The sequence below is a fragment of the Euleptes europaea genome, chromosome 10 (genome assembly GCF_029931775.1).
Source record: "Euleptes europaea isolate rEulEur1 chromosome 10, rEulEur1.hap1, whole genome shotgun sequence".
Lineage (NCBI taxonomy): Eukaryota > Metazoa > Chordata > Lepidosauria > Squamata > Sphaerodactylidae > Euleptes > Euleptes europaea.
In genome coordinates this window covers 8,897,916-8,912,466 of record NC_079321.1, presented here as the reverse complement: position 1 = coordinate 8,912,466, position 14,551 = coordinate 8,897,916, and the positions used below count along the sequence as shown (strand labels likewise).

Below are 14,551 nucleotides of genomic sequence, written 5' to 3'. Positions count from 1 at the left end.
CAGGGGGTGCACCCGGTATTTCATGTGAGTCTGTTAAAACCCTTCATACCGGCACCTGAATGGCACCCTGAACCCGCAGCTGCGACCCCAATTATGGTACAGGGGGAACAGCACTTTGAGATCTCCAAGGTGTTAGATTCTCGGGTGCGGAGGGGCCAGCTGGAGTATCTCATCCGTTGGAAACACCTGAACTCTAGCCACGATGAGTGGGTGTCCACTGTGCACACCAAAGCCCCCACCCTGGTAGCGGAATTCCATCGGCACTACCCCGCCAAACCAAGAGACCCCGGGGAGGGGTCTTTGGGGAGGCGGAGTGTCAGCGAGGGCGTCCAGTCGAGCCCCGGATAAGCAGGCTCCATGTCTCCTTCCCACTCCCCGTTCTCATTCCTTTGTTCGCCAGGCATTAGTGTTTCAATAGAGACCCGCTGTGAGATCTCTGGTGCCGCGGAACAATGCCTGGGAGCCCAAGAGATCGCCCGGTTCATACCGTCCCTTTAAGAATTTTATGGCGGCTATCCCTCCGCCTCCATTAGCCAGCCTCCTTGCACTGACTGGCTTCCCATGCTGTAAAGAGAACACTTCCCCCCTTCACCTTACCGCATTACAATAAATAAGAAATGATATGCGCACTTGAATTCACATAGATGCATTTTTTCTAGGTAAGCATGAACTATTAATAGGATTGTAACAGCAAGTCTATTGTTCAATATTATTTAAGTAATATTATAGTGACATAAGTTTGAATTTTTTGGTTCTTGTAGGTCAGGGGTCCTCAAACTACGGCCCGCGGGCCGGATCCGGCCCCTCAGGGTCCTGAACCCGGCCCCTCAGGCCGTGCCAAAAACCCGCGCCGCGCCTCCCCACCAGGAACTACGAGCCCCATGATGCAGCGCGGCCCGCCTCTGGATGGACACAGGAGGGGGAGAAAGCCTGTTTCCTCTCCTGCTGCATGTCGGGAGCAGTAGTTTGAAGCGGCCCTCCGTGCGGGGATGGCCTCCGACCGGCTCCGTTTGGGCACTATCTTGTGACCTGAGGCGGCCGTCACCGTCTCCTCCTCCTTTCCCCCTCCCTCCCTCCCTGCCTGCCTTCGTCCAGCCCTCCAAAAGAAAGAGCTGAGGAGGCTGCCACCAATTGCAGCCACCGGTGGTTTGGGAAGAAGCCGGAGGCAGCTGACCCGGACCTCAAGCCTGTAAGGGGGGCATTGGCTCGCCTCTGGGGCAACCCGCCTTCCTCTTCCCCCCCCCACCCCTTCCCCTCCATCTAGCCTCCTCCCTCCTTTGCCTGGTCCCGAGTGCACCTACTCAGGAGTAAACCGCATTGACTCCCGGTAGAGCTTAGCCCGCTGCCTCCTGTCTGGAGTTGCTCTTGTCTAAGCCAAACTCGGCCAATTATGCACGGGAGGTTTTGCCTTGGATTTGCCGCTCTCTAGAGGCACATTTTCCCCATCTTGCATTCTCAAAACTCCGCATGGGGGGGGGGGGGTTATTGTTGAGCTTTGAGCATTCAGATGGGAAAAATGTGCCTCTAGAGAGCGGCAAATCCAAGGCAAAACCTTCCATGCATAAACATTTCCCCCCCATCTGAATTCTCAAAAACTCTGCATAGGGGCTTATTTTTGACTTTTGAGGATTTGGCTGGGGAAAATGTGCATCTAGAGAGCGGCAAATCCAAGGCAAAACCTTCCATGCATAAACATTTTCCCCCATCTGAATTCTCAAAAACTCTGCATAGGGGCTTATTTTTGACTTTTTAGGATTTGGCTGGGGAAAATGTGCATCTCGAGAGCAGCAAATCCAAGGCAAAACCTTCCACGCATAAACATTTTCCCCCATCTGAATTCTCAAAAACTCTGCATAGGGGCTTATTTTCAACTTTTGAGGATTTGGCTGGGGAAAATGTGCATTTAGAGAGCGGCCCTAGGATCGCACTGAGATATATTTTTTTAAAAAATAAATAAGCCCATATAGCAGCATGCCCAGGAAGCATCAAGCCGACCTCCTGCAAGACTAGTGACCCGCCCTGCAGCCCTCTCCTTCAAACTAACCTTTTCCACTTCCCCTCCTAAATTTACCTTTTTTTATCCTTATTTTCCCTCTCCCTTTTTAAATCGGTCCTAATTTTACCTCTCTTCCCCCCCACCCCACCCCGTTCTCCTTTCTTGGCGTCTCGCTGAAAACTGCACAGCATCTTTTGCAGAAATGAAAATTTTGCGGAAAGCCTAAGTGGGGGGACTGAGCCTAAGCAGGCAGCTGGCCCCTTCCCTGGGCATTGGTAGTGTGCCCTACGAGATGTAGGCATATATGCCACATTTGGTGGCACAGGGTGGCCAGTTGCCCACTTTTCTTCTGTAGGAAAAGAATAGCCAGTTTTTCTTTGCTGAGTGACATCAGTGGGGTTTTGTAGTCAGATGACGACCATGAGAGATTTTGTGTGCCCTTTCAGTTCTGGAGGTTCCTGTAACAATGCATTCCTGGCGCTATGAAACCCAGCTAGAGCAAAATACTAACTATATCTTTGTTACGCTGCAGAGGTGAGCGTGGTGTAGGGGAAACCTTCACCTTTAATAGTATAAATGCCTGTTAATTAAAGAGTGTGTGTGTGCCTGCTAGTGAGTGGGCTTGTATGTGTGTGTGTGTTTGCTAGTGAGTGAGCTTGTGTGTTACTGCTGAGCAGTATGTGCAGTGTGAATGGGAATTTGTTCATATTTTTTTCAAACTATAGTCCGGCCCCCAACAGTGTTTGAGGGACAGTGAACTGGCCCCCTGTTTAAAAAGTTTGAGGACCCCTGTTGTAGGTTATCCGGCTGTGTAACCGTGGTCTTGATATTTTCTTTCCTGACGTTTCGCCAGCAGCTGTGGCAGGCATGCCTGTCACAGCTGCTGGCGAAACGTCAGGAAAGAAAATACCAAGACCATGGTTACACAGCCCGGATAACCTACAAGAACCAATGAACTCTGACCGTGAAAGCCTTCGACAATATAAGTTTGAATGTTTGTCAGTTTCACAGCTGACGGTCTACAGACAACATGCTCATTTTCCAAATGGACTTAAAAGCTTTATAGTTGCCTTGAATTGTGCTTGAGCTGAAGAAAGCCTTTGAAACATGCACCAACGACTAGCCACACGTCCTCCTTTTTTTGCACTTTTTTAGACCTCATTCATAAGCGAACTACTTTGGGACTATCATATAATTTCTTCGGGGACAGGAGGATCCCTCCCTACTTAGGTTATGTGTTGTTCAGTCTTACTTGAGGTGTTTGAATGTTATTATTGGTTTATGATGCTATGATTTTTTATGTTTTTGGCATGAATTAATGCCCTGGTATCATTACATATTTATTTGTTATTCTCCAGTGTGGTGTTGTATTTTTGAGCCTCCGTGCCGCCATTTTCTCTAACTCAGTTAATATTGGCACAGGTGTTTCCACTTATTGTAACCCACTTGGAGGTTGGCAACCCTACGTAGAAGTGAATACTACAAGTGCCAATCTTTGAACAGAGAACTAGACTGAAAATTCTGTCAGCTGGGCATTAATGGAATTCACATTCAGTGCTTGGTTTTAACTTTTTGTGCATGTTATTGAACTTTGTGTCTCCCATTGTATTTTATCCCAAGGTACATTACACAATCCGTTAGAAAGAAGAGCAAAGCTAGAAATTGTCCTTCGGCCATCTGAGAAGGTTTATTGTGATCGACTGAATGGAATAGTTGTTCCTCCTGGAACTATTGGTACGGGCACCTTATTTTACATTCTCAGGGTACAGAGAGTGGGGAAAGAAGGCTTAAAAATCACTACGCCTATAATAAAGAGTCTATCAATCATTCTTGAACAACATGTTTTGTTCCACACGTCTTTGACAGAATGCTAGGTGATTCCTCAACATAGCCTTTGTTACATGGTTAACATGGATCATTTCATTTCATTTATTACGGTCATTTGACCAGCATTATAAAAATACAGCGATGCATACCATAAGCCTTCCCAACAAAAACAAGGCAGATTTAAGGACAAACCAGATAACACTATTAGAATAAAATATGACCGTTAATAAAATAAATAAGTTAAAAATTGCTGCTGTGATTTCCAAGCCCTACATATTAACATGCAGTATCTAGCAACATATCTTGAGATCTGGGGATTATTGCCAGCTAACAGGTGGTCCAATTTGGTTTTGTCAGATTCTCCCGAGAATTTCTTTAGCAAAGGATCAATCATTTTACTCCTAGCCTCCTTGTAAAAAGTACACCGTAAAATCATATGTTCGATCATTCCCACCTCTTGAAGCAAGCATGGGCACTTTCTTTCTTTGAAGGGGATCTTCTTAAATTTGCCTTCAAGTACTGCAGAGGGGAGTGCCACACACCTGGCAAGGGTGAGAGCTCTCCTGATGTTATTGGATTCCAACATAGCCAGATAGGCCGCTGGAGCGATCACATATTTGGCACTCAGAGGGCATATAAAACATGGACCTAATTTGGGAATTAAGTGGGGTAGAACACCTCCTATATATCTAGCTAGGCATTTTATGTGAGGCAAAACGTGACTAGAGTACAGTGCATTGCATTGCATACCCATGGAGTTTATCCATTCTTCACAACTACAACCTCCGCCAAGTTCTGAAATGCTGGGTCATTTTGCAAACATCCTATGATGTGTTTTCGGAGAGTGTGTTCAGGATGTGTGTATGTGTGCCCGAGAAGACATGACTGGTGTGTGGTACCAAAAGAGGTTCTTTGGATCATGCCCATGGTCTCTTGTGGTTCTTCTCCCATCAAGGAGTTTATGGGAAGTTGCAGATGCACAGTGCTTATACCAGGAACTCTTGGACACGCCTTGGAAACGATGCTGCACCTGGAAATGAAAGGTGAGATGTACATTTTAAATATTGTTCTTTGAGATCGTTCCAAATACCGGGTTGGATCCTGCCATCTGTCAGCTCTGGTCTTTCCTGCATTGCCCTCCCTCCCAGTAGTCCTTAAATATTTAAATTGTGGAACTCCCTGCCCCAGGCTGTGGTGATGGCTGCCAACTTGGAAAGCTTTAAGAGGGGAGTGAAAATGTTCATGGAGGAGAGGGCTATTCATGGCTACTAGTCAAAATGGATACTAGTCATAATGCATACCCATTCTCTCTAGTATCAGAGGAGCATGCCTATTATATTAGGTGCAGTGGAACATAAGAACATGAGAAAGGCCATGCTGGATCAGACCAATGTCCATCAAGTCCAGCAGTCTGTTCACACAGGGGCCAACCAGGTGCCTCTAGGAAGCTCGCAAACAAGACAACTCCAGCAGCATTATCCTGCCTGTGTTCCAAAGCACCTAATATAATAGGCATACTCCTCTGATCCTGAAGTGAATAGGTGTGCATCATGACTAGTATCCATTTTGATTAGTAGCCATGAATATCCCTCTCCTCCATGAACATGTCCACTTCCCTCTTAAAGCCTTCCAAGTTGGCAGTCATCACCACAGCCTGGGGCAGGGAGTTCCACAATTTAACGATGTGTTGTATGAAGAAATACTTCCTTTTATCTGTTTTGCATCTCTCACCCTCCAGCTTTAGCAGGTAGGACAATGCTGCTGCAGTTGTCTTGTTTGGGGGCTTCCTAGAGGCACCTGGTTGGCCACTGTGTGAACAGACTGCTGGACTTGATGGGCCTTGGTTCTTATGGTGTCACGAGATCCACGTGAACTAAATAGTCACATGGGTTGGGAGGCTTCAGCAGGCAGGTGAAGGGTATGAAATTGCCCTTTCTGCTTCTTCCATGAGCCCGGCTGACGAAAGACCCACAGTCATTGCATGTGCAGATCAAGGGATTCAGCCCACATTTTTGAGAGCGCCCATCATCTACCATGTTTCATAGGCTAACCATGGTGGTGGTGTGCAGTAGAAGAGCTAGATTCTGATGAAGGAAGCTTTGACTCTCAAAAGCTCATACCCCCGCCCCCAAATCTTGTTAGTCTCTAATGTGCTACTGGACTTGAATCTGTGATTTACAGGTTTTTGGTAGAAGATCCATTGGACTGGCATCGTGGTGACAATATTGTCATCACCTCCTCTTCTTATGAAGCCCACCAAGCTGAAATAGCCACTTTGGAAGAAGTCAACGGTCACAGCATTAGAATCCGTGAACGCCTTCTCTACAGACATCTAGGTATGCCGTCGGTCATCTTGGCCTCTATGGTTGCTTATGCATGGGAGTTTTACCTGAGGTTCGTTGCTGGCTGGCCCCACACCTTTCTGTTAGAAATCAATGCACTAGCAGTCTCTGAGCTCAAATCCTGCCCCTTTAAATGCTGCTTTGTAATTGGCTTACTTTTAGATCTTACTGTGAGAGAAATCCCCCCTCAAAACCCAATTGCCACATTAAAAAGCATTTTAAGAACAACAATGAAAAAGGAGCAATCTGAAAGGGGGAAAGAAATCCAAGCCTTGGTTTTAAAAAGCCTTTCTTGTGCTCAGAACGAGCTCTGAGGAAGCAGGAAGTGTTTGAATCCCCGCCTCTTTACATGCTGCTTTGTAATTGGCTGTGAGCAAAACCAAGCTTGCCTGTACCAGCTTTGCCTTATGCACGGAGATTTCACCCAGGCTGAGCTCAGGGAAGATAGAAGCTTTGGGTTAACAGAGGAATGGGAAGACCCGGACATTGCGAGGGCTGACAGCGAGGTCATCTCTAATGGATGGAAAACTCATGCATAACTCCAAGGAACAACTAATTCACACTGGGGGTGAATGTGAGTGAAAGTACCCATGCATAAATGATCAAGATCTGTGCCAGCCTCCTTAGAGTCTTCCTAATGCTGGCTGTCAGTTCCTCAGATGCCTGGGTATGTTTCGCTGTCTTCCTTTGGTAGTGCATGCCAACATTGCGTCTCTTTTCCAAGCAGTGGGAGAGAAAATAGAATCTTAGTTCAATGACCTGCAGGGACCACTTGAGACCATTTATTCAGGGCTGTTTCCCTGCGGTCACCCCTGCCCACTGCTTTGGGGCTTCCTTCTGATCATGCATGCCATTCCCGACCGTCAGAGGTCACCTCGCTCTCCCCCTGCGTTTCCACGCGTTTTGCCCAGAATCCGGAAAACACAGGTTAAATGCGCTGGGAGCGCGAGGCCACCTCTGATATGCACATCTGAGCAATATATGCACATCTATTCAACTGGTAAACAAGTCATCTTTCAACTTGGTTGTGGTCAAAGAAAAGAACCCAAGAAGAATTAACCAACTTGGTATGATTTCATCCAGGGAGATATAAAGGGAGTTCTCAGTTTGGATACTTGAAAGCAGGGGTACCCAGTTTGGGTGCCAGTGGGTTCCATGGCATCTGCCAATACCTTTCCTGGTGCCCACCAAATATTTGTAAACAGTGGACAGGGCCAGATGATTGGCTACGCAAATTAAAAGGCCTCCTGTTAAAAAGAGTTTCTGCCCCAGAAGTTGAAAAGTTACTGTGAGAGTTATACGTAATTTTGATCCCTGACATTTTGTGGTTGGTCCTCCTATGGCAGCCATTTTGTGGTTGGTTCTGCCTCCTGTGGCAGCCATTTTGTGGTTGTCTTCGCCTCCTGTGGCAGCCATTTTGTCACTGTGCCCACTAGCCTGTGTCAGAATTCCAAAGTTGCCCGCAGGTTCAAAAGGTTGGGGACCCAGCCCTAAAGTGTGGAACGTTTGCTATAATATTTATTGTGTTTTGTTTTTGGCATGCACAGGACATTCTCACAGCTTAGAAGATGGGCGACGGATTCCTCTAGCTGCAGAAATTGGGCTCCTAACAAGGAATATACAAATCAAGTCTGACAGCAATTGCACGGGGAGGCTTCTAGTGGGCAGCTTCAGAGATGCCAGTGGGACTGAATACACAGGTATTCAAATACAAGGGATGATTCTGAAGTTCCTTTCTTTCTTCAATTCATTTAATTCCCTGCCTTTCTCCCTATTGGGGACCCAAAGCAGTTTACTTCCTTCTCATATCCTCCATTGTATTCTGACAGCAACCCTGTGAGTAGGAGTGTGAGCTCTGGGTAGGGCAATACCTGGAGATTTGAGGGTGGAGCCTGAAGAGGACACGGCTTGGGGAGGGGAGGGACTTCAGTGGGGTATAACGCCATGGAGTCCACCTTCCAAAGTGGCCATTTTCTCCAGGCGAACTGATCTCTGTCGCCTGGACATCAGTTGTAATCCTAGGAGATCTCCAGCCAACCCCTGGAGGTTGGCAACCCTACCATTCAGCACATATACCTGTCCCCTCTAACCCTCTGAATAACAGCAATGGAATGCCTATTGTCACTGTTTAGCTTCCTCAAGGATTCCAAAAGAGAAACCGGTTTCCTATCCCCCCCTGCATTTCAGGCATGCTCCAGCTTTCCAAAGTTGAGATTCAGTGCTTCGGATCTTCCCAGTTCCCTGCAGTTGACATCAGGAACGCATCCTCGGAATCCTTTCTAATCTCCTCCAGCATTCACCAAAGCTGTGGGGCCGGCGTCCGAGTCGTGGCGAGCGGTGGCTTCATACTGCACGACAACGTCATCTTCGGCACAGTCGGTCATGGCATACACCTGGAAGGTCGGAACCATTCTCTTGTCGGCAATCTGGTCATTCTGAGCAGACAGCCAGAGGGAGCATCCTACTGGGTGGCCGGCATTAAAGCCAACACAGTAGACAACATCTGCTTACGGGGGAATGTCGTGGCGGGATCGGAACGGATCGCCTTTCACGTCCGAGGGCAAGAGTGCTTCTTAGCGAGAGAGGTTTGCAGCGGTAACGTGGCACACTCCAGCCTCCATGGGGTTCATTTATACAGAGGAGATGGCTTTCCAAACTGCACCAAAATCACGGGCTTCTTGTCCTACAAGAACTATGACTACGGGGTCATATTTCACCTGGAAGGAAACGTAGTGGTAGAGAATATGATTTTGGTCGACAACAGTGTCGGTCTTCTCCCTGTTTTGTTCTGCCCGTCTGCTGAGCTGCAGTGCCACCTAGAAAAGCAGTACGTCGAACTCCGGAACTCGGTCCTTTTGGCCACCAGCTCTTCTTTCGATTGTCTCAAGGACCGAATCCATCCCCTTTCGGCTCACCTGACAGTGCAGGAGCGAGCCCCGCGTAGTCCTTGGAGGGGTCGGGTCGGGATTCTGTGGCCCTCTTTTACCTCTGAATCCGGTTGCTGGCCTGATAATCCGTGGCACGAAATAAGAAATTATTCTGCAGTGCTGGGAATCATGAAATTGCAAGGTGGGTGCTCCATTTTCACAAACGTAAGAGCTGATCTGTCTGAAACCAGCTTTACAAAAAAGAAATTATACTGTCATTTAACTTGTTTTAGCTCTTGAATGGTCCTTAGGGGTTGCTAGGTCCCTCTTCGCCACCAGCAGGAGCTTTTTGGGGCGGAGCCTGAGGAGGACGGGGTTTGGGTAGTGGAGGGACTTCAATGTCATAGAGTCCAATTGCCAAAGCGGTCCCTCTTCGCCACCCATGACCCAACACATGTTGGGTATATCATGAATGGTTATTCTCTTAAAGAATGCAGATGCTAACCCTTTCCTATGTTGTATATATGGACCATCCTACTCAGCCTTGTGTGTTCTTTATCGTTGTCAGATGTCACCTTTGCTGGGTTCAGGAAAACTTGCTATAGTGATGACAGAGACGTCTGCATCATGACCAATCCAGGAAACAGGGGCATCTTGCATGTGATCACATCAGAGCGGACAAGAATGCTCCATGTCAATGAAGAGAATATGTTTCACTTTTATTCATCACAAACTAGGTAAAGGGACTTCATTTCTTATAAGTACCATATTTACCCAAAGGGAAGACTACCATGAATATAAGACGATCCACCAGCATGGTGTAGTGGTTGAGAGCAGTGGTTTGGAGTGGTGGACTCTGATCTGGAGAACCGGGTTTGATTCCCCACTCCTCCATATGAAGCCAGATGGGTGGCCTTGGGCTAGCCACAGCTCTCTCAGCTCCACCTACCTCACAGGGTGTCTGTTGTGGGAAGGGGAAAGGAAGGTGATTGTAAGCCCGTTTGATTCTTCCTTAAGTGGAAGAGAAAGTCAGCATATAAAAACTAACACCACTTCTTCTTCTTCTTCTTCTTCTTCTTCTTCTTCTTCTTCTTCTTCTTCTTCTTCTTCTTCTTCTTCTTCTTCTTCTTTGCAAATAGACCATTTAAAAAAAATTACTGTCCATACCTGTAACTTGTATGTGAATTTAAGATGTCCCCTCTTTTTCTTGGTAGCACATGTGCGGGGGGACCCAAGTCTTTCTTTCAGGCAAACAGGGTGTCCTGTTTTCTTATATTCATCTAGATCTTTGCATAGTATTAATTTCCATGAAGTTTAAGCCTCTTAGCTACACTACATGTTCAAATGCACACGAAACTGGTTAAACATTTGTGGCTTTCCCTGCTTCCTCCTTCCCCCAAGAAACTTGAGAGTTGTAGTTTTATGAAGGTTACTGATATAGTTAGAGAATCTACAGCCCTGTAAACAAGACTGGCTGCATTCAGAAGTAATGCAAACCTAGGTTTATTTCAACAATGACTTGTTTTTTAGTTAAAATAAACCAAGGTTTTTCATTATTTGCCCGATGTTCAAGCTGGATTCAGAAAAGGAAGAAGCACAAGAGATCATATTGCAAATTTATATTGGTTACTGGAGCACAAGAGAGAATTTCAGAAGCAAATCAGCTTGTATTGAAGGTTAAAGCAGAAAGCGCGAAAGCTGGATTACTACTGAACATCAAGAAGACAAAAGTAATGACTACTGAGGAATCACACAACTTTAAGGATGCTGATGAAGAAATTAAAATTGTTTAAAGTTTTTCTATTCCTTGGCTCAGTCAGCCAAAAGGGAGACTGCAACCAAGAAATCAGAAGGAGATTGAGACTTGGAAGGGCAGCCATAAAGGAAGTAGAAAAGATCCGTAAATGTAAGGATGTGTCACTGGCGACCAAGATTATGATAATTCATACTATAGTATTCCCTGTTGCTGTGTATGGATGTAAAAGTTGGACAATGAAGAAAGCTGACTGGAAGAAAGTTTCCTTTTAAATGTGGTGTTGCAGGAGAGTTTTATGGCTACCATGGACCACCAAAAAGACAAACTGGTGGGTTCTAGATCAAATCAAGACTGAACTTTCCCTAGAAGCTAAAATGACCAAACTGAGGCTATCATTCTTTGGTCACATAATGAGAAGACAAGAGTCACTGGAAAAGACAATAATGCTAGGAAATGTTTAGGGAACAGGTAAAGAGGGAGACCCAACATGAGATGGATTGACTCAGTCAAGGAAGCTACAGCTCTTGAATGATCATATCATGGCTTGCTTTGATAAACGCTGGTTTAATCTCCTTTTGAGCTTTCCCTGCCTCCCTTGCAGAGATCTGGCTGGTACTGCAGCAGTGGAGATTCTGGGAACAAGCTGGAATATCCGTGTTCATACATCACACGAAACCAGAGCTGAGACAAACCGGGGTTAATAAACCAACTTCAAACTATGGTTTCAGTTCCTGGTTTAATGTAGCCTGACTAACCATAGTTAGTGCAGCAGCCTGTGTTTGGATGATCACGCTAACCACAGTTAGTTTAATTAATCCATGGTTTCATGTGTCGTGTAAACCAAACCCGTTGCTTTCTACATCACTGCCATAACACCCGTTGTTTGATTTATGTCTATCAGTAATAGGAAAGCTCCCTGGATTGAGTTCAGGATGATTTCTCCTCACTCGGACGTTTCCGCCTTTCTCTTGACAGAGGAAATGAGTCAAGCATTGGCTCATGCGTTGACGGGATGTGTGAGGGTTCGAGAAAAGCCCTTTTCAAAGATTTGGATGGCAGTGCTCTTGGGTTGGACCCGCCCGCGTCTGTCTTCCCAAAGTCAGAGTCTGAGTGGGAACAGCCATGCCTGAATGCTGGTAAGTTGAACGAAACAATCCTACGATTCTGAAAAATGTGCTGACAGAGAGAGACACTTAAATATAGTTTCCTGTATTGTTGGTTTTGGTGAGCACTTGTCCTTTGATAGCTGTCTCAGGATGGCTATTTCTGGATGTGTATTTTCTTTTTTTAAAAAACTGTATTACATCTTAAATAACAGATGTGTGTCTTCTGTGTTCTGGATGGATGACAGGATAACAAGAGGAGGTGGTTCGGGCCATATCTTTCTCCCACTGTATATGTTGTTTTGAGGCAAATGACTTTAATTCAACATAACCTTGATGAGCATTATTTATTTTGTTTATTATTTATTTTCAAAAAGTTATATCCTACCTTTCTGCCCTTATAAGGGCAGCCTAGGCCACTAACAATTTAAAACATGCATGATGAAATTACATAATAAAGCCATTAAATTCAACCACCTTCCCAAACATACGTCATTAAAACAATTTTTAAAAGAGTTAAAAACATATTTAAAATATATGCCAAACAGTTAAAATACAATGAAAATGTAAAAAAAAAATTGGTTAGGAAGGAGGAAGAAGAAGAAGAAGAGTTGGTTTTTATATGCTGACTTTCTCTACCTTTTAAGGAGATTCAAACCATCTTACCATCTCCTTCCCTTCCCCTCTCTCCCCACAACAGACACTCTGTGAGGTAAGTGAGGCTGAGAGAGCTCTAAAAGAGCTGTGACTAGCCCAAGGTCACCCAGCTGGCTTCATGTATTGGAGTGGGGAATCAAACCCGGCTCTCCAGATTAGAGTCTATCGCTCCTAACCACTACACCACACTGGAGGGATCACTGAGGGAATGCCAACAAAACAAAACGTCTTCACCCACTGATGAAAGGTGGCAAGGGACAGACGAATCTCCCTGGGGACAAAGTTCCAGAGCTTTGGTGCCAGGACCAAGAAGGTCCTCTCGTGTGTTGCCACTCACTAGGGTGCCAACCTCCAGGTGGTGGCTGGAGATCTGCTAGTACAACTGATCTCCAGCCAATAGAGATCAGTTCACCTGGAGAAAATGGCCGCTTTGGCAGTTGGACTCTATGGCGCTGAAATCCCTCCCCTCCTCAAACCCCACCCTCCTCAGGCTCCACACCAAAAACCTCCCGCCGGTGGCAACCCTACACTTACCTAATCTCATCACAGGCAAGACAGCCCACATTTATTCTTTCAGTACAGCAGGATAGTTTCATTCGCTTTTCACTGAGTTCTTTGAGACCTGTTAACAAGAGAGGCTTTCTAAACAGTTAACCTAATAAGACTTTTTTTTTTCTCGAATCCCACCGAGGAGAGAAGGTGAGCTCTCCTCCCCCACCTTGGCATCGAAGGCAGCTCAAGCCATTCAAAACAAACTGCCTGTTTCCAAAGAGCCATTTGGTTATACCGCCATGTGTTGGAAAGTGCACGCGGGGAGGCTCTTGTTCTCTTCCCGATTAAGACTCTGTTCTGTGATTCCAAACCACTCGCTTTAATTACAATTAGCATCTCCTGAGCCTGCTGCTTCTGATGTCGGCCATTTTGCGGGAAAGTAGCATCGTTTATGACTCCGGCGGTACGGGAGAGCGATGCAAGGGACTGTAATTAATCCCGTTTTCCATCCTGCCCTAGAAACCGATTAAGCACAAAGAGAACTTTTAATCTTTAAACAAAATGTCTAATCTTTAAACAAAATGTCTAATGTCTCGCCCAGTAAAAAGGCATTTCTCTAAGGATCCCCTCTCTCTGGCTGCTTAGAGGGCTGATTAATTCACTGTCTTGGCATAAACAGGCTCCTTTCTTTCCCTCCGCCTGCTTCTCTGACCTGATTATGAATCCAAAGGCTGTGCCGGTGCCCCAGCGGCGGCTTCCACTCCAGGCTGCCCTTTTAGAAGCGGGTTAATTCTGTTGTGTGTTTAATGCCCATTGCTTGCAACTGGGGCTTTGAGGTTTTGTGGCGCTTTTCAAGATCATCTGATAGGCAGCCCTTAAGACGAAGAGGGAGAAGAAGAGGGAGAAGAAGAGGAGGAGGAGGAGGAGGAGGAGGAGGCTTTTGTACCCCGCTTTTCTCTACCTTTAAGGAATCTCATAGCGGCGTACAATCAGGGCTGTCTTAACACATGGGCTCACTGGGCAGTTGCACAGGGGCCCCATGAGCATAGGGGGGCTCAGAGCTTGTAAGAACAGCCATATGTTTGTTGTTTTGGCTTCCTCCCCAACTGTATCTCTGGTAGGACTCTAATCTTATCTACCTGGCTACTGAGTAATGCTACCTCGGAGACGACTCATTATAGCCTTATTATATCATGGAGCTAACTTCGTCGGCCTCAAAGAAATAACACTAAGAAATAATCTGTACAAAGGGTGCGTGCCCACTTGGGGTCCAGATATTGGACTATTCCCTAAATTTTATTACTGACTAGGAGATTTTTAAGGAATATATTGAGAGCTAGAGACTACTATTAGTTGCTTTTTACTGACCAAACTGTAAACTACCGTAAACTAACATGCTTGTTGTTGCTGTGCCATGAGCATAGGGGCCCCATGCTAATCTATGTATGTTGTGACTTGCAGTCAATGAATACATAGTATACTAAACTATAAATGTTTGTTATAGGAAAATG

The 14,551-nt window shown here is 45.9% G+C and overlaps 1 protein-coding gene across 1 annotated transcript in view; it reads left to right on the top strand.

Moving 5' to 3' along the window:
• The window catches only part of PKHD1 (PKHD1 ciliary IPT domain containing fibrocystin/polyductin), a 195,801-nt gene extending 182,231 nt beyond the window's left edge, over positions 1 to 13,570 (top strand). Inside the window, exons 49-56 of the mRNA XM_056856811.1 lie at positions 3,617 to 3,730; positions 4,779 to 4,866; positions 6,005 to 6,159; positions 7,713 to 7,865; positions 8,353 to 9,234; positions 9,601 to 9,769; positions 11,764 to 11,924; positions 13,560 to 13,570. Coding sequence (XP_056712789.1) covers positions 3,617 to 3,730; positions 4,779 to 4,866; positions 6,005 to 6,159; positions 7,713 to 7,865; positions 8,353 to 9,234; positions 9,601 to 9,769; positions 11,764 to 11,924; positions 13,560 to 13,570 — 1,733 coding nt within the window. The remainder of the gene's footprint in view (positions 1 to 3,616; positions 3,731 to 4,778; positions 4,867 to 6,004; positions 6,160 to 7,712; positions 7,866 to 8,352; positions 9,235 to 9,600; positions 9,770 to 11,763; positions 11,925 to 13,559) is intronic.
• Positions 13,571 to 14,551: the final 981 nt, after the last annotated feature.